This window comes from Delphinapterus leucas, chromosome 4, assembly GCF_059928025.1.
Source record: "Delphinapterus leucas isolate spDelLeu-1000000601 "Yukka" chromosome 4, BTC_Dleu_Yukka2, whole genome shotgun sequence".
Taxonomy (NCBI): domain Eukaryota; kingdom Metazoa; phylum Chordata; class Mammalia; order Artiodactyla; family Monodontidae; genus Delphinapterus; species Delphinapterus leucas.
Window position 1 is genome coordinate 84251287 of NC_143132.1, and position 19062 is coordinate 84270348.

A 19062-nucleotide genomic window follows, 5' to 3' on the forward strand; every position below is an offset into this window, starting at 1 on the left:
AGATAGGTCAAGTAGAATGAGAACTAAGAGCTGTTCGCTGGAGTTGGCAATTAGGAAAAAGAGCTTAAAACCCATGAGGTATTACCTCAGTGAAGTATAACAGTATGGGGAAAGAGATACAGTGAATCCTCTTCATTAAGACCCTAGATGTTAGTTGATATTTCAGGTCAAATGCTAGGTGAATTCCTGGAGAACATCCATGGATGTGGTCCAGCTTCAGGCTTGCTCCACAAGGCAGATCTGGCCTGTCCTGACCAAGCTGTTTTCCCAGAGCCTAGCAAGGAGACTGGCACATTAATATGTATACACTGAAGGTTGTTGAGAAGAATGGATGTATGCTTAGTGGTGGCCCAGGATCTGTTTTGGTAGAGTCCCAGGAGCTCCTGATACATGGCTGCTCCAGGAAGTGTTAGGAGGCCCCCAGGAGCTGCCAAAGAAGTTCTGTTGCTTTGATAAGAATTTCAAAGCCATAACGTTATAGGGTTGATCTGGCAGATTATGCCAGGGTTGGGGGGAAAAGGATGTTGCCGAGTACAGTGATAACAGGTGAGGGTGATAACGCTTCCACTCAGGTTGGCTCTGTTCTGAAACACAGATTTTTTGGCTCAGTCTTAGATGTGATTTTCTGATGTTTGCTTTATTACCTGTTTTTCTTATTTCCTTCCTTTGTGTGTGAAAGTGTCTCATCTCTTCAATTGGATAGTCAATTTCTTAAGGGCAGGGACCACTCCAAAGAGTCTTTTCTACTCCCTGCAGCACATACTTGTCCACTTGACCCTTAGCAGAGAATCCTGGTACCCTCAGCCTTAGCAGACTTAGAACCAAAATTAGGACAAGCCTGACATCAACCCTCGGTAAAAAAAGATGTTCGTTACTTCCCAAAACTTTACCCTAGGTAGGTTGAACTAAGTGGATATTTAGAGAAAGTGGTAGGCGCTGATATCTGCCACCAGTGTGGCATGAATGGGGCCCTGAATCCTCAGCCTTCCTCGCCTGGAACCCTAGGGCCATCCCACCAGTCTTCCTGTGGACACAGGTCTGGTTAGAGTCTGGGCCATGCCAAAGGGCATTCCAGCTCCCACATGGCTAGACTAAGGTCTCCTCTGGCATGTTCACGTGGGGCACCCGACGCAGTCCAGACACTGGACTGGGAGAAGAAAACACTTGGGGGTCGAGGTGTTTTTACTGTTTTCTTCCGGTTTTTTTTTTGGATATTTATGGGGAGGGGTGGTTTGGGACAGATCTAGCGCCGCAGTCCTAGCCCTTCCAGTCGCCCCCAGCTGCTTAAGTTATCAGCCACACAGCTCTTCCCCTCCTCGAGACGGTGTAGACACGACCCTGGCCATCGGACGGCGGAAGGAGCGCGTAGGAAGCGGAGGTGGTGTCGCCCGGGCCGGGCGCGGCGGGAGGATGTCGGCGCGCGCAGCGTGTGCGTCGCCCCCTGGCCCCCCCCCGCGCCCCCCGCCCGGGGGGACCCTCGCGCCCAGGGGAAGCCCCGCGCGGGGCGCCAGCCGCCCGCCCCAGTCCCTCCGCCTCCCGGAGGCCCGGGGCTGCCTCTTCGGGCCGCGCTGGGGCCGCCCCGCACTGCGCATGAGCGGGAGCCCGGCGAGCCCGTGAGAGGAGCCGCCGCCGCCGCCGCCGTCCATTCGCTGCGGAGCCGGAGGAGGAGGGGAGAGGCCTGGAGGACACCAACATGGTGAGGCACTGCGGCCGCCCGCCCCGCCGGCTGGGGGCCGGCGCAGCCGCGCACCCCCGCCCCGGCCGCCCTCCGCCCCGCGGCGACCCTGCCGCCCCGAGCTTCGGCCCGCGGCCTCCGTCCAGCTCCCCGGCGGGGCTCTCCTCCCCGCCTCTCCCTTCCTCCTTCGCCCCTTCCCGCCCGGGCGCCGCTGCTACGCGAGAGCCGAGGAGGCGGAGCGGAGCCGGGCCTAGTCGGGAGCCCCGGGTAGTTTGGGGCGCGGGGAGCGGCCGCGGGTGCCCCTTGCTGGGCCCGGCGTGGCTAGGGGGGGTGTTGGGGCGGGGGGAGGGGATGGGGCAACGGCTCCGTCTCTGCCCGGCCCCCACGCCTGCTCCATTGTGTCTGGCCTGGGACCGGGGTCCGGGGTTCCGGGTGAGGAGCCTCCCCCCGCCCGGAGCCGGGGCTTCCCCCTCCGCTCCGCCGGGGGAGAAGGAAAGACTTTCCCGGCTCTCCCCTCCCTCCTCCGCTCCGGCTCCAACACCCCTCAAGTCTCCAGGCAGTTTTGCTTGGGGCGGGGTAACAGCCCTGTTCCTTTCTCCATCACCTCTCGATGCGCCCCGTAGTCCTGGAAAATGGGAGTTTCACTGGCCAGTTGGTGGAGGTTATATTTACCTCTCTACTGAAAACATGGGAGACCGCTGAGCTTGGGGGACGTGGGGGGAGGGGGGAGTACGGAAGTGCAACCTGTTCTCATTTCATAAAATTAGGAGAAACAGACTTGCTACCTTTTGGGCACATATTTTATTTCCTTGGGGTGGGAGGAGTAATTGCTTTATTATGCCAGTTAAAAACCATTCGTGATGTTTAAAAAACAGTTTGTCAAGTTAGTCTCCTCTCCCTTTTTTGCTTGGAAAATGTCTTACAAGCTTGAAGACGTGGTATTCAAGTTATCTGTTTACATTTTGGTAATTATGTACCTGATTCTTGGACATTCTGTTTTTCAGAAGCTATGTTTAGTATTATAATCTGAGCATGAGTTGAATTCCATGCAGGTTACTGTATGAATAGACAGTAAAAATGATGTTCTTCTCTTTTTGCTCATGGGGAGCATAAAGGCCTCTTTGAGGAGGGTGTATGTGTGTGTCTGTTAAGGGAATGCCCCGGTGTCTTGTTTTCAGCTGGTCTTATTTCTGCTGAATGACACTTACCTAGTCTCAGCCTCCAACTTGGCAGAATTTTGGTGTCGCGCGTATGGATATGTGGTTTAGTTTGCCATATACTCAAGAACGTAGGTTCTGTGGTAAGTTCCATGAAAGTTTACCATTTGTATTTGTAAGAAAACTTTGCTATAAAGTACAGGTGATTGTTTAGATTGATGTTACAGTGTTTAAAGATCCACCAGGGCGGCTAAACAGTTTCCAATTTCTCAAGCATTTGACGGTCATAGACATTACTCCTGAAGTTTCCAGACTCTTGGCTTGTAAGAGTATGCTTGAAGTAATGAAATGTAATTCCCCGGTAAACACTCTGTGAGAGCATTGAAATGTGTTCCGCTCATAATAGTCTCCAATCAGCATCATCCTCTGGAATCCAAAGTGTTGATAATGCTCCTTACTTGTTATGAATTCAGGAGTCATGTGGTTCATATGAGAGTTCAGCTTGTATTGGAGCTTGTAAGCTTCTGTCCTTTTACTACTATTAAATTAGCTAGTTTTGGAACTTAGCCATAACTATTTAATTACACTACTAATGACAAGATATCACTAATTTAAAACACTTTTTGTGGCTGAACTCAGAACATGTCACTATAATTGTCTTGGTATGCTCTTGTTAGTTTGGAAACTAAATTATCATGGGCCCTAATAGAAGTTAGGCCATAAGAATTTTCTAGTTAAGTTTTTCATTGTAAATTTATTTTACTTATAATTATTTCTTGATACAATTTTGGGGTTAATGTTTTTCAGTGTGTGTAATGCAGCCCATTTCTAGAGCACATGTTATATTGTCAATTCTGGGGCAAATTTAAATGACAGGATATCTGAACATGTTGTGTAAGAAAAAAAAATTGTTCATTTAACCTACCTGACACCCACGTAGAAAGACCAAAAATAACTCCAAAACTAGACAATATTCTGTTACCCCTGAAAATCTTTTTAAAAAGTGTTTGATTTTTGGCTTGTTTTCTTATTTGTAAGAGGACAGGATTTGATGATTTCCAAAGTTACATTCAGCTAAAAATTTTGATTTTAATTATTTTTCTTAGATGTGTGAGAAGTTTGTAGACTGTGTAACCTACTAGATTTTTATAGACTCACAGCATCATAGAATTTTTAGACCTGAAATGGCTTCAGAGATCATCTAATTTACTCCTCTTCCCTTTTACAGAAGAAGAAATTGAAGATCAAGGAGGTTTTGAGGTTCAAGTTTGCAAAATTGTTAGTTGCAGAACTGAAACTAACTTTTCCTGGTTTTACTATTTCCCCCAGTATTTGTGGTACATGTAATCTTTTAACTCACATGAAATCTAAAGAAATGGTTGAAAATTGGATTTGAAATTAATTTACTCATTTAAACAGAGGGAAACCCAAGTGTTATTAATGAAAATGTTAAATAACAAAATTCAAATTAATGGTGTTAATTTACTATGTTTTTAATGTTTTTTAAAAAAAATGTATGGACTTTGAAATTTAAGATTATATTTTCAACAAATATCAGAGTTTGCAAGTCCAGATTAATGTAGGCCTGTTGAAGGTTGTCTCTGTAGAACTCGTTTCACATTGTTTTGCATATACATAAGTAAATTAAGGGAGGGCCTTAATTAATTTTAATAATTATTTCTTAAATGCCTAATGTGCCAGGCACTGTTCTAGGCACTGAGGATATAGATATACACACATGTATTTTTATATAAATAAATACATATATATATATATATATATATATATATATATATATCCCCACTGAAAAAATAAAAATCCCTGCCCTGGTGAGGGTTACATTTTAGTAGGGAGAGACAAATAATAAACATAGCATATATTTTTCTTCCTTGCTATGTTAGAAGGTGTTAAGGGCTATGGGAGAAAAGCAGTGTCAGGGAGGAGAATTGGGAGTGTTGGGGCACAGTGGATTTGGGGTTGCAAAATGGTGTTTGCACCACTGATGAAGTGGGTTTTGAGCTGACTAGGAGATGAAGGAGTAAGCCATGCACAGATGTGGTCAGAGAGAGTTTGAGGAGCACTGAGTCCAGTGTGGCTGGGGTAACGTGGTGGGGGGAGGGGGCCATGTTGGGCGTTGGAGCAGATGAGGTCTGAGTGGTAAGGAGTGGAGATGGGCATGGGTGGCTATTGTAAGGATATTGTGTTTTTTTACTCCAAGAGAAATGGGAAGCCAGTGAAGGATTCTGAGTAGTATGATAGACCTTGTTTCTACTCTCTCATAGTGTCCTATTAAAATTATAGTATACCTAATTATCTTCCAAGCAGTTTTTAAAGACAACTTATGCAGTTTCTGTGTGCAGAGTTTTGAATTCTGATTAAGATGACTGTCCAATATTCAATAAAAACTAGTTGAACATCAAGTTTACCTAGCCATGCTGGTTAATAAAAACAACACAACACAGTCTCTTTTGTAGATTGCTTTTGAGTATGTTCTGGTAGTTTGCATGTTTAATGACTGTATGCAGAAAACTGGGCCTTTGGGAAGGAAGAAGTACCTTAATCTTTACTGAGAACATAACGTCTGCTAGTCAGACAATTCACAACTCTTATATTATCTCCACCCCTGTTTGTGAGATAGGTATTGCTACCATCTTTTAACATACCTGAAAAAGAGGTTTAGTGTTTCTGAAGAGATTGCCAAGGTAAAGAGCTAGTATATGACAGAGCAGGGATTAGCAGCCTGGTCTCTGGTTCCACAGTTTATTTACTCCTCTTCTTTTTTTTTTTAAACACCCAGCAAGCACCCCTTCCGTATAGGTGTGGAACTTTTGATTGGTTTCACTCTGGTTTCTTCCTTATATTGAATAGTGACCTAGTTGTTCCCATATCAAATCAGATGATCTGATGTAAACATTTAATTGAAAAATTAGAACTTTTTTGGTACATATGGTAAAAAAAAAAAGTTGAAAGTAAAATTAACTTGTAGTTTTTTTGTTTTGTTTTTTAAGTTTTAAAAGAGCTGAGCTCATGTGAGTCAAGTGGCTCTTTTGATTTTGGCTTTGTAGTTTGGGTCAAGCATAATGAAAATCTGTGAGAAAGCCCCCTTTTAAATTTGAGTGTGGTGTTGTTCAAGTTGTGATAGTATTAGCCATGACATTTGATGAAGAGAGATAGTTCCAAATAGGATTCAGTTGCTTTGTGGACACAAACAAGCTCTTGAATAACCTGCTGACTATCTAGTTTACCTAGTCACTTTAGGTGTATACCCCCCACCTAAGAAAAAGCAAAAGCAGAAGGGGAAAATGCCACTGAAATGTCTTTCATCACTTTGTTGAATCCATTTTATATGATTAGTACCTAATCATTTAGAGTGATTAAACTGCTTATTTGCATTGTAAAATTTTAAGAGAGATTTACTTTTCAACAGTTCTTTGCTGAAGAATTCTATTGCATTATACTTTCGAATCCCTCAACACTGAATAGTGTTCAGCAACAGAGATTAAGTTGAAGTACGTGGCCCATTCCTTTGTTATAGGATATTTTTGTTTCAGTAAACATTTAAAGCACTTATTATACATAGGATTTTACTATTTCTAGATTTAGGGCTTGAGTAGATACCAAATCTTAGAATTAGGAAATTTCATTTTTCGAGGATCATTTATTCTCTTTATGAAACAAATATCCATGACTGTAGAATGCTAGTCATTATTATAAGTTCTTTAACTGTGGAACTTTAAAAATCTCATTTAATTCTTTTTTGTTGTTGTTTTGTTTTCACCTCAGTAATCTTTTAGTTAATTCAAGATTTCTTTAGAAAAGATGTTTATGGAGAGGAGGAGCAAATTTAAATTAGCTACCTTGACTACTTGTTAAATGTTCAAGCAATAAGTTTGGGAGAATCAGTTGAAAGACGATGGCTAACACAAGTATTTTAAGGAGGTTATTTCTATCCCATTATCAAAGATAATCAGGAATTAGCAAAAATAACTTTTTAATAGTCAAAACAGTCTGCTGTAAACCAGGATCAAAACATTTATTCCATTTACAGTGGTAGTCATGTTTTGAAAAATAATTCTGAGGATGGGGAGGAGAAAACCCTTTAAATTTTCATTAATGGAATATTTTTTTTAAAACTTTGAGGAAAATTATTTAAAAGCCTACAAAACCAGTTTGAATCTTACAGATATACTTCTGAAATATTTTTTCAGGTGAATTGCCATTATATCAATATAAAACATAATTGGGTACAACGATTACACAGTATAGTATATTATTCCACTTATGACTTAGAAGTAATGCAGCTCCTCTCAAAGAAGAGTTCATTGTAACTGTCATTCAAAGCGCAGGAAGTGTAGGGATGAATGATAAGACCCACAGGCCTACCGTGAGTAACTATTCTAAACTGCAGATTATAATTTACATGAATATTGAGGGTTTGGGTTTTTGTTTTTGTTTTGCTTAATATTTGAAATTGTATACATTTGCTTATGTTATCTGGCTATAACCTGTACATGTTTTTTTTTTTCCCCCTCTGGGTTTCAAGCCTTCTCATTGGAAAAGGAAACCCTGACTTTCAGTGCCCCTAATTTTCCACCTCTGTATAGTTAAAGCTATAGATTTTGGCCATCTTTTTAAAAATAGACTATGACAGGACTATAAACACATTTTTCCTTCCTGATGAATTACTTGTCTTAAAAATAACCAATCCACCTCTTATCCCCTCCCCCCTTCCCAAAAAACCCTGAAAGGAAGTTCTATCCTTAAATTAGTCTTTTAGTTAGTAAGGGAATGCTTAATTTGCAATTTTTAGTCAGAATACAAATTGTTTACATTTGAAAGGGAAAAGGTCAGTTGATTACTTATTTAACTTTTCCATAAAAATAGGTGAAGAAATATTGTTCACAATTCCCCTCTCTCCCCAGTGCACACAATAATTACTCAGTGGTTGCATTTTTGCCCTTTTTGTTTTCTCTCTTACTTGACAACAATGTAGAAGAAATGGAAAACTGCATGCCTTGAAGCCAGGCACCAGGGTTTCATTTCTGGCTCTGCTACTTTTTGGATAAGTCTGTTTAGATAAAATGAGCTCTGAGGCTTGGTCTCCTCATTGGTAAAACAGAATCAGTGATAACCACCTTGCAGAATTGTTAATAATTAAATACCTAGCACAGAGTTGGCACACAGTAGGAGCTCAAATAAACGTTAGCTGCCAGTGTTCTGATTATGGTGGTTGTTATTCTTCTTATTTACATAAAATTACTTTTTTCTCTGGAGTATATTCTTTGTGAACTTGTAAGGAGTCCTTACTATGTGCTAGTTACAGTTCTAAGAGTTTAACTTGAATTAGTTCAGATAACCTTCACACCCTATTTACAAATGAAGAAATTGAAGCACACAGAGATTAAGTAATTATCCCAAAGTCACACAGCAATTAGGGGGCACAGGTGGAATTAAAATCCTGCCAGTTTGATTTGAGAGTCTGCACTCTTCACCTCTCTGCTGCAGGTGGAAGGGAAGAGAGTTTCTAGCTACTCCTACCTAGATTCTTAGCCTGGCTTTCTGGTAGAACTTTACCCCTAGGTGAAAGTCTTCTCTAGGAGTAGGTAGTCTGGTTAGTTGAATTGATTTTTCTTATACTTTTGACTTCAGACCTATAATCTGTGAGAAGGCCTTTTATAGATGAGTGGTTTGGGATATTGGTAACATTTGGCTATATCTGCTGCATACTATGTATCATATGTGGAAAGTATGATTTTCTGGACTTAAACCAGCTCTTCTAAATTTCAGATGAAGTTAAACTGTTAATCATATGGTAAACACATGAGAACAACATACAGAGCTTTTAATGAAAATTATGGGTGATCATTACAGTGTTTGATTTTTTAAACATTTTTTTTTGTGAGCTAGATTCATCAAATCCTGAGATAACTAGAATTGAGTTAGGAAATTAATTCCTTTAAAAATATAAAGGCCTTGGGGCTTCCCTGGTGGCGCAGTGGTTGAGAGTCTGCCTGCCGATGCAGGGGACACGGGTTCGTGCCCCGGTCCGGGAAGATCCCACATGCCGCAGAGCGGCTGGGCCCGTGAGCCATGGCCGCTGAGCCTGTGCATCCGGAGCCTGTGCTCCGCAACGGGAGAGGCCACAACAGTGAGAGGCCCGCGTACAGCCAAAAAAAAAAAAAAAATATATATATATATATATATATATATAAAGGCCTTGGTGTCTTTTTTTCTGGAGTTTAGACTGAATTTGAAACTTAAGGGTGAGAGATTGAAACTTAAGGGTGAGATTCTATTCAGAGTAATAGAAATAATGAATCTTAATTTTTTGCTTTTAAAAATGTTACCTGTTAAAATTATTTTTATTTAACTAGAAAATAATTTTCCATGTTTATTGTTTTTCTTGATGGAAATACTTAAAAGAGGAATTTTATAACTTTATGAGCTTTTTTTTTTTTTTTTTTAAGCCGTAGTTCCATTTATTATCCAGCAAACAGTAGGAGGACCAGAGGAGGGGCCCAGCCTCCACACCCTCCCATTATTGCCATGGATTGCTTCCCCAACCTCGAGGGCCTAGAGGCGCTTGGCCTAGGGGGCGGGTGGACCCAGCCCCGACTGCTGGGATGGAGCAGAGTCCAGATGGCCCTGGCCCTAGCACCAACTCATGAACCCTGACCCCAGGCCTGTCTACCGAGGGCCAGCAGAGCCCCTCTTGGAGCCAGGCCGACCAGACTCTGGGCTGCTGGATCCAGCTCCAGACAGGCTGGACTCTGAGTTCTGGACCCCAGGCTGGCTGGACCCCGGGATCCCAATTTCAGGTTCCAAGTGGGGTGGACTTAAGTCCCAGACTCCGGCCTAGGCCTGGGGTCTTCAGGGATGCAGCAGGTAGCTGCCTTCACGGCTGAGCTGGGCCGGGGGTGCCTTCTTGGGACAGGGGCCAGGGCTGGAGTTGGGACTGGATTTGGAGAGGAAATCGATGTTGGCAGAGTGGGAGTGGCAGGCCCAGCAGAGAATGACCCAGAGCAGCAGCAGCAAGAAGCCTAGGAGGCCGTTGCAGATGATGGCGATGAGGCCCCCCTGGGAGATGGCTGCCCCCGTGCCATGATGGGCAGCATCCTCAGACAGGCACAGACTGAGAAGCTGCTTCCATGGCAAGGCCCATGTTGAGGCGGGACTCTGGTATAGCCGGCCTTCCAAGGAGGCTGTCCTGTCCACACACTCAATGATTCCCGGGCAGTGAAGATGTTCACCTGCAGTTCCGAGCCTAAGTTGAGCCCGGTGGGAGGTTCCCGGGCAGCGGGATGCTGGGCGCGACTGCTGCTCGGGAGCCTGCGGGTGGGGGGCGGGGCAGTGGGAGGCGGGCAGGGGTGACGTCCCCTCCCCCGGCCCTCCCCGTGGCCGCTCCCCGGGGCGCGCAGCATTATTTTTTTATTATAGAGTTTTTCTGAATCCCTATTCTTCTATCACAGTAGACTTTGTAAGTTCAGTGGTCATACACTTGACTATATGATACTTGGCTACATCCAAAGTATTTGATTTTTTTTTTCCCAGATAAACTGTTATTTTAAATGTAACTCTTAAATTTCTTGAGTGGAAAACAATTGCAAACATGCTAGATTTAAGTATTAAACAATGTATATTGATAACCAAATTTTCTTTTATTTTGGAAAGATGAGTAAGTAGGTGCTTTTTACTGTTTAGATTATAGTAATAATAGTATTTCTAACTTTGGTAATCTTTGATGCAGTTATTAGCTTTCTATTACAAGAGACAGCATTTCTTTATCTCCCTCCTCCTCTTTCCTCCCTTCTTCCTTTCTCCTTCCCCCCGTTTTTGCTAGAATTATAAATAATCAGGGTATATTCTGTATTTTATACATTTTACATACTTAACCAATATTGAATTTCCTTGAAAATTTGATAATCTCCAGATAGTTTTCACGTTTGAGTCCTGAAGATTGTATTGCCTAATCTTATTTAATGACCACTCTGGTTCCTTTTAAATAAGTCTTAAATAGTATGTACTATATTTGAGTGCTGAATCATTGTAGTTGTCATATGTTTTTGCTCTTAGGAAGATACCCACTGGGTTTGTAGTAGAAACAAAGACAACCCATCTGTTATTTCTTCCACCTCAGTTTTCTATCCACCCTCTCATCCCCTATAAAATAATTCTTTGCTGGCTAGATACCCTTTTTCTCTTCCTTAAGTTGATAGAAATTTAAACCTTTGAGCTGTACTCAGAAAATCAGAACACCTTGCCTGGTGCCCTCTTGTGGCCTGGGAAAAGGGGGTGGGAGTGTTTTAGCTCTCCTAAATAGGCTTGGGAAAAGGGCAGGTCTGTGTAGCCCACTCCAACTTTCCTCTAGGACAGCCTTTGGGACTACAGAATTGAGTACATCCTCCGTAGTAGGAGAACAAGTGTTAAGATTTATTCTAGGCACAGAGAGCTGACAGAGAAATGGTCAGAGTACATTTTAAGTACAAGAAAGTGGAGGGTACTTATCAGACTTTGCAGAAATGGAATTGCTTATTACTACTTGGCCTAGCAGGAACTCAGACTATCAGTTCTCTGCGAGGTATCACTCATTAGCCTCTGTGGTGTTGGAAATGGGTAGCTGCAACCCTTTTTCTTAAAAAATATTGATATTGCCCCATGTACTGGAAATTTAAACCAGTTAAAATAGTTTCTATTTGCATATACATAGACATTATTGATTACATATACTTTTATTTCAAATAAGATACGAAATGGAGTTAAAGAATTCACTTACATAATTCTGTTATTAGTTTTTATGGATAAGACTGTTTTTTAACTTGGTCCCCCCGATTTTCTAATATTTTGCTTTCCAACAGGAAGTCATTAGTAGAGTGAACAACTCTTTTAGGCTTGCACAAGCGACTTAAGCTGTGTTTTTCCTCCCTCTCTTCAACAAAACCGATTCAAGCTTCAGGGGAGAACACTGGATTTAATACTGTATGGTAAAACCCCCAATAATCCTGATTGTTTTGCTGCCTTTAACTTTTAGGAGAATGGAAAAAGGTTATACAGAGAAGTTATGTCAGGTTTAATTATAAAGTAATTTCCAGGTTGTGGCCTGTAGTTGTTATACTTCTAGGTTAATCTCCAGTACTTTGTACAGCATTATACAGTGGTCAGTGATGATCATAGTGACCCTTAGGTACTTCCCTGTTCTTCAAAGGATTAAAACATATGTCAGCATACTATATCTCTTAGATACTGTATCTCTTATGTATACTATATCTCTTAGAAAAGTATACTAATTTAAAAAATAGCTCTCAGTAACAAAAGTTGAAATCCAAGTGGTTTCCTTTCAGTTAAACAGTATATTAAAATAAGACAGGTATCTTCCTTGGCATTTGATTTCATTGTGGGTTTGTTGCAATTGAATAACATCTTGAGGAGATATTTTCAAGAGGGAAGACTCCTAGACATTTGAGAGATGTGTCCCATAATAAGATATGAGTTATCAGGTGTCCAGAAGTGGTAGAGTTATTTGTGAAATAACGGGAGGTTAGTGAATTTATAGCTTCTCAATTTTAATGGAGAACAGAGATTGAGATTTTAATCTGTAATCCTAAGCAATAACATATTTACAGAGAGAGAAGAGTATGGCTGACAGATTAGACTCCAGGGTATAAAAGATAGGGTTGGTTTTCATATTTGATTTTGCATAGTCTTATTTTTACTCTGTGGTAGGTAGAAATATTTATATCTTTGGTAGCCTTTTTCCTGAAAACCTAACAAGGTTTATAAATATGTACAGCAAGCAGTGTGATTTATGGAAAGATTACTAAGACCCAGATTCATGAGAGCTTTCTGTTCTTGTCCCATTTCTACTAATAGTAACCTGGGTGATTTTTTAAAATAAATTCCTTAACCTTTGGGGTCTGTTCTCTCATCTGTACAATCAGGTGGTTGAGGTTTGTGATCTGTCAGTTTGGGCCAGATCAAAAATGCTGGGGTTTTCAGATGTGCTGCTTAAACCACAGAACACTGTATCTGTTAATGTGTGTCCTCCTCACATGCTTTTTTCCCCCTTCATTTGCAATAATAGCTCAGGAAGAACCCAAGTATTTTGCTGAGAGATGGTATTAGGACTTGCGAGAGGGAAGAGTAATACTGGGGAGGCTGAAATTTCACAGGAGACCAGCTTGGGTGAGAGGAGAAAACGAACATGGCCCTTGATACTGGGAGAGAGTGGAGGGCCTAATTGCCTTGCTGCATTTTGCTTAGGGCTTAGATGAGAAATGAATATGTGTCAATACAAGGCCAGTGAGAGAAGGTTATTACAGTAGGCCTGAGGGTTAGAGAGAACGTCTACTAGATTCAGGCTAAGGGAAAGAGATGATTCTTTCAGGGTGAAAAAGAGAGAATTCTGTTAAAAATTACCTTTGTTGGAAGGATGCGGGGGGTGCTTGTTCATATTTCGCTGCTTCTGATTTGACTGAAAATATGAGGAAATTCTGTGGATAATTATCTTGGTTCCTGGACATGCGAGGAGAAATGCAGAGTTCTCACATTCTGTTGCTTTCTCACATTGGTAAAAATAGCAAGAAAACAAGGGGGTAGGGTGGGGGTGAGGTTGGGGAGAATTGCACCCCATATTCTTTATAATGGGTTTTAGGACTGCAACAAATACCTGTTAATCTCATTGTTCCTCAGGGTCACTTGACTGTTCTGACTGGCTAAATAATGTCACCATTAGTGACATTAGTGGTGGTCTTCCTCACCACTCCTTACGCATCTCTTAGAGCTTTGTTGCTTGGTTAAGGTTTTGAGAGTAGCTCTCCTTCCCTTCGAGAGCCTTTGTACATGCTCACAGGACCCAATTTTAGGAGAAATGCAGGGTGGGTGAACTTCTGTTGCCTCTGTCCTAGTTTCTTTCCCCAAATGATACCAATTTTGTGTTTTAGATTTTTTAAAAATTTGTCTTTCTGATTAATAGATCGAAAATAAGTCTTGAACTAAACGTTTTAATATTTTATGAGGAAAAAGTACTGCTAAAAATGATTTAGTCAGCAGTATAGAAATACTTAGTCTTTTGTGATGTTACACAGAGTTTCAGTTGATTTTCTGGTTTCAATAGAACAAGTTGAAATCATCGCAGAAGGATAAAGTTCGTCAGTTTATGATCTTCACACAATCTAGTGAAAAAACAGCAGTAAGTTGTCTGTCTCAAAATGACTGGAAGTTAGATGTTGCAACAGACAATTTTTTCCAAAATCCTGAACTTTATATACGAGAGAGTGTAAAAGGATCATTGGACAGGAAGAAGTTAGAACAACTATACAATAGATACAAAGGTGAGTGTTTGCTTGTGACTTTAAATATTTTGAACGAGGTTTTCCAAATTTACATGCTTCCTGTGAGAAATCAAATGATACAGAGACCATTAATTGGGTGGATACAGAGCTCTTTAGATCTTAGAATTACTTTAAGAAATCTGAAAAATTATTTTCCTCTTTTCACTAAAATTTCTTCTTAGTGTCTTTATTTCCTCCCCCTTTATCCGCACCCCCCGCCCCCGCCTTTCCTCCTTTGTGATCCAATTTGAGAACGGGGGCTGGGGGACTAGGTTTTTTCCCTCATTTTCTAAAACTCAGCTGAGCGGATTTTAAGAAAACCTGCCTAATACTTTTAATAACCTTTAAATAATTATAAAGTAATATACACTTAAAAAGTTAATGCAGAATAGATTGAATAAAGAAAATGTTAATAGTTTCTCCATCTTTTGCTTATTTATTCTCCTGAGGGAACCAATATTTAATAGCCTGGTGTCCAACTTTCTGTGTCTTTTATGTTTATGCAGAAATATATATGCAAAAAAAAATTTCATAATTTTTCCAAAAGTGGGATTATATTTTATGCATAGCTCATGCCCCAAAAATCAAAGGCTGTGCAAATTTTTTATTCCTAGAGATGTTAGCAAATCACATTTGACAACAGTGTATGAGTGCCTCTTTCTTCTTGAATTTAAATTTTTGCTGTCTGAAAAGTAAATATTGATAGTTGGGGGTTTTCTTCTTTGATTTGAACAACAGATGTTTGTATTGTGATTAAAATTGAATTGCAGAGTTTATGTTTTTTTCGATATTCTTTAAGAAGTGATTTCTGTAGTGAAATGAACTTTAAGAAAAAAAGAATTTCTGTGTATAATACTGTTTAGAATGCCTCTGTAAAATGTGGCTATGTTCAGTAAAAATCCTTTATCCCTATATAGGAATGTCTGATTTTCTGAATGTGTGTTAAGTATAGAACTTTTTTCATATGAATAAATGAGACTTAAAAATCAGGTGCCTATCTGGATATATATCTTGCTGTTAATTGTAAGAATGCTGTTTTAGGGGCAAAGTGGCTTTAAATATTACAGGGGGAAAAAATCTCATAGAGCAGTATTGCTTCATATTTTTGGTCTATCGTGATCATTTAAAAAAATGGAATATAAAGCAATACCTTTCTCAGTTTCAGGAGTAGCACAGTAAAGTATGGCACTGATTTCATATTGCATTGTTGTTTTTGAAGATCCTCAAGATGAAAATAAAATTGGAATAGATGGTATACAGCAGTTCTGTGATGACCTGGCACTGGATCCGGCCAGCATTAGTGTGTTGATCATCGCGTGGAAGTTCAGAGCAGCAACACAGTGCGAGTTCTCCAAACAGGAGTTCATGGACGGCATGACAGAATTAGGGTGAGTGTATAATTACCGTAGGAAATTAGGTACGTTACTGTGGAACTGACATTCGTGCCCCCAAACATTGGTATAGATAGAAATGGGCTAATATGCTAGTTCCTTCCCATGTCAAGTTATTTGTGTAGTTAGTACAACCTACTCTATTTGCATTATGCTTTTATCATTTGTTTCTAAGGGAGATTGACTAATGTTAAAATTACTATGCTTTAATATTTTACATGGGTAAGTGAAATGAGCAAGTTTTAAGTTATTTCCTAATGTGAGGCTGTGAACTCTGAATTTATAAACAAACTCCTAGAATTTAAAATCTTGGAGTTACTAATCACTTTTTGTTCTGCATAGACCTGGACAACTGATTAGCTAAATGTCTTGGTATAAATAGATTGAAAAGTCACAGGTAGCGGTTTTACCTGTGGCCTTTAGTTGCAGTATTTGATGAAGCTCCAGAAGTATTCAATTTGTGGATCGGTAACAGGCTGCCCTTTCTGTTTTTAGTGGGTGCTTTTGAATGATAATAGCTAAACACTTTTTGAACGTTTATTTTCTTTCAGGAACTATGCTAAATAAGTACTTCACCTACCACTTCACAACAACTTTGTGAGAGAAGTGGTGTTTATATCCGCATTTTAGAGATGAGGAAATGGAGGTACAGAGAAACTAGAGAGGTAGTATTAAAGCCAGGATTTGGGCTCAGGCATTTTGATTCTTGGGCCTGAGGGACATTGTAATCAGTCAGGGTCCAGGCAAGACACACAAACCATACCAGTAATTTGAGCAGGGTAAATTTAAAAAATTGTTTTATTGTGTAAATGGGGTAAAAGAAAACTAAGCATAACAAAGGTGGCAGTTGCAAGAAGCTGCCATCACCCCTGGAACGGAGGGAAGGAAACAAGGAAGGAGCCTAGACACTTAAGAGGATCCCCACAAGGCTGAGATTCCGACCGCAGAAAACAGTGCGTAGCTGCTGTAGGAGCACGCTGCTTGCCTTGCCTGCTTCTCTGGTGGAGAAGAAGCTCGCTAGGGGCCACTTGCTGCAGAGCCATGCAAGTTGCCTCCATTGGTGAACACTGCAGGGACCTCCCAACACGCTGAAACCCTTGCTCTCTGCAGAAAACAGACTGGGATAAGAAAAGTTCCTTCGTCCTCTTCCAGCCTTTCATCGCCCTCTCTTGGTAGAACCTAATAGTGAACCAGCTGGCAAGAAAAATGAAGTTTCACAATTTGTGGTCCACTGCAGATAGTCACAAAGTAGGGCAGAGAAGGGTGAGTTTAAAGCCGAGAGACAATAAATTAATAACTGGCCTAGCCACTGTGTTCTACAGCCAAAGCCTGCCTTATCCTGAACTTGCTGAAATGTTCTATGCCAGGACAGGTTTCATTAGAACTCTTTTTTTTTTTTTCCATTTAAAAGTGAGTTCATGTAAAATGTAATGAACTTCCAAATCAAAATTTTAATTTACAAACTAATCTGGGAGCTGTTATAAAGAGCATGGAAGGAACATAAAAGCAAAAATGATTTGGAGGAAAAAAAGTGGAATGCTTGGTTTGTGGAATCTATAACAGATCGAAGATTTCTACCTTATGGCTGTTATGTGGAAAGTAGGACTTGGTACTTGGACCCTTTCAGCTCCTTGGAAATTGAATGCTTTGCACATATAAAGTTTAATATTGATTTGAGGTAACTTCAGTTGGAGATGGTTGGAGATGATGTTTATTATGATACTTCGTATATATCAAGAAGTTTTCAAGAGGAATGCTTGTTTCCTCACCTAGTCAAGACAGTATGCTTTCAATTTGTTTGGAAGCTAGACATGTGATTTGTTACCATGTAAGGAATATCTGCTACAGTTTGAACTGATGACTGTAAAGCTGATTACTATACATTCTCATCTGTTCACTACAGCGGACTTCTACAATTTGGGTGTGTTGACAGTCCAGTGAATTACATAATTAAAAGTAATAGCCCATTTCTTTTAAAAATAGTAGTTATTGAATCACCCCAGATCTTTTCTTCCTCCATCTAACCCCATACTTGTTTATGTAATGTAAAAAGATGAAAATTTAATGGATTTTTTAAGAAGTTCTATGAAATATAAACTGTTGTAGGAATAAATGTTCTTAATATATAGTGAAAAAGTTTATCTTTTATAAACTTAATTTTACAATATAGATGTGACAGCATAGAAAAACTAAAGGCCCAGATACCCAAGATGGAACAAGAATTGAAAGAACCAGGACGATTTAAGGATTTTTACCAGTTTACTTTTAATTTTGCAAAGAATCCAGGACAAAAAGGATTAGGTAAGAATTTTTAAAAATTATATTTGGTGTTTCAGATATATTCAAATACATTGACAGCGTCACGTTTGTAATAGAAAGTTCTGTGTTTTGAGCATAAAGTCATTATCAGTTACTGAAAAATAACTGAGAAACAGTGAACTTCTAGTTAATCAGAAAATACCCTGCCTATTCAATAACAGTGTTACCCTGGATACTATATGTGAAACACTGATTTTTTTTTTTTTTTTTAAGAACTACAATACAGAAAATAGTTGTTAAAATTCCACTGACATAGGTATGTATGTTTGATCGTTTATTTTTCAGAAGATATTATAGGATCTTAGGCTCATAAGTTTTTCACTATGTATCTGTTGAAATAGCATTGTAAGATTTCTGAGTCACAGAATGCCAGATAAATGTATTCTTTTTTGGTGTGAATTATTTGGAAACTATAAGAAAGAATAAAAAAATGATTGTCATTCATAATCTTATCCAGAAATAGCCACCGTTAACAGTTTAGATCAGTCAGTTTATACTGTAGAAACAACCACACATTTGCTTTGGGGATGGCTAAGGGAAGTGGAGGTAAAAGCTACAGTGTAATTTGCAGATTATTCAGAAAAAGTAGACAGTAGCACATAATGCAAAATAATAAATATGAGTGTGAGGGTTTTAGATAAAAGGAGAAATGAGTAAAAGCAGGAATGGTTGGGAAATGCTTCCTGGGCAAGAAGTGATGAGAACTAAAGGATTTGATATTTGCACAAGGGATGATGAAAAATGTTCCAGGGAGAGGATAGTTATTAACGAAGGTCTAAGACTTCAGAAATAAGCTTGGCTTCTTTGTGGAAGAGAGAAAATGATTTGATTTTAGTGGGAATGTTTGTTTGGAGCTTAAATTGGTGAGATAAGCCTTCTTTTAAAAACAGGACAGAAAGGCTTAAATTGGAATTTATGGGCAATGGGGATGCACTGAAGATGATGGTGGCAGTAACAGCCATTTAATGTGGGGTTTTGGTGTGCCTGGCAGTGTGCTAAATACTTTACATACACTGCCTCATTTAGTGTTTAACAACTTTATGAGTTATTCATTCTTTTCATTCAGTAATTCACCAGCTGCCATGTGCCAGTCATAGAGTGCTAGACATTTTTTATCCTTATTTGGCAGATGAGGAAACTGAGGCACAGCAAGTTAAATAACTTACCCAAATGATGGAAGTGAGTTTTTGATT

General features: G+C 40.0%; 1 protein-coding gene across 15 annotated transcripts in view; it reads left to right on the plus strand.

Moving 5' to 3' along the window:
- The first annotated feature begins 1529 nt into the window (after positions 1-1529).
- Positions 1530-19062, plus strand: part of DCUN1D1 (defective in cullin neddylation 1 domain containing 1) — a 74085-nt gene continuing 56552 nt past the window's right edge. For 5 of the 15 annotated variants that reach the window (XR_016393066.1, XM_089910799.1, XM_089910798.1 and 2 more), the window contains exons 1-4: positions 2098-2640; positions 13943-14159; positions 15379-15547; positions 17721-17851. Coding sequence is in view for 13 of the 15 variants with exons in the window: in XM_089910799.1 (XP_089766925.1) it covers positions 2536-2640; positions 13943-14159; positions 15379-15547; positions 17721-17851 (622 nt within the window). In the remaining 2 variants the exon portion in view is untranslated. Of the gene's footprint in view, positions 1697-2095; positions 2976-13942; positions 14160-15378; positions 15548-17720; positions 17852-18082; positions 18875-19062 lie in introns of those variants that run through there. The other 10 variants (XM_089910803.1, XM_089910805.1, XM_022571347.3 and 7 more) reach the window with 9 other exon arrangements.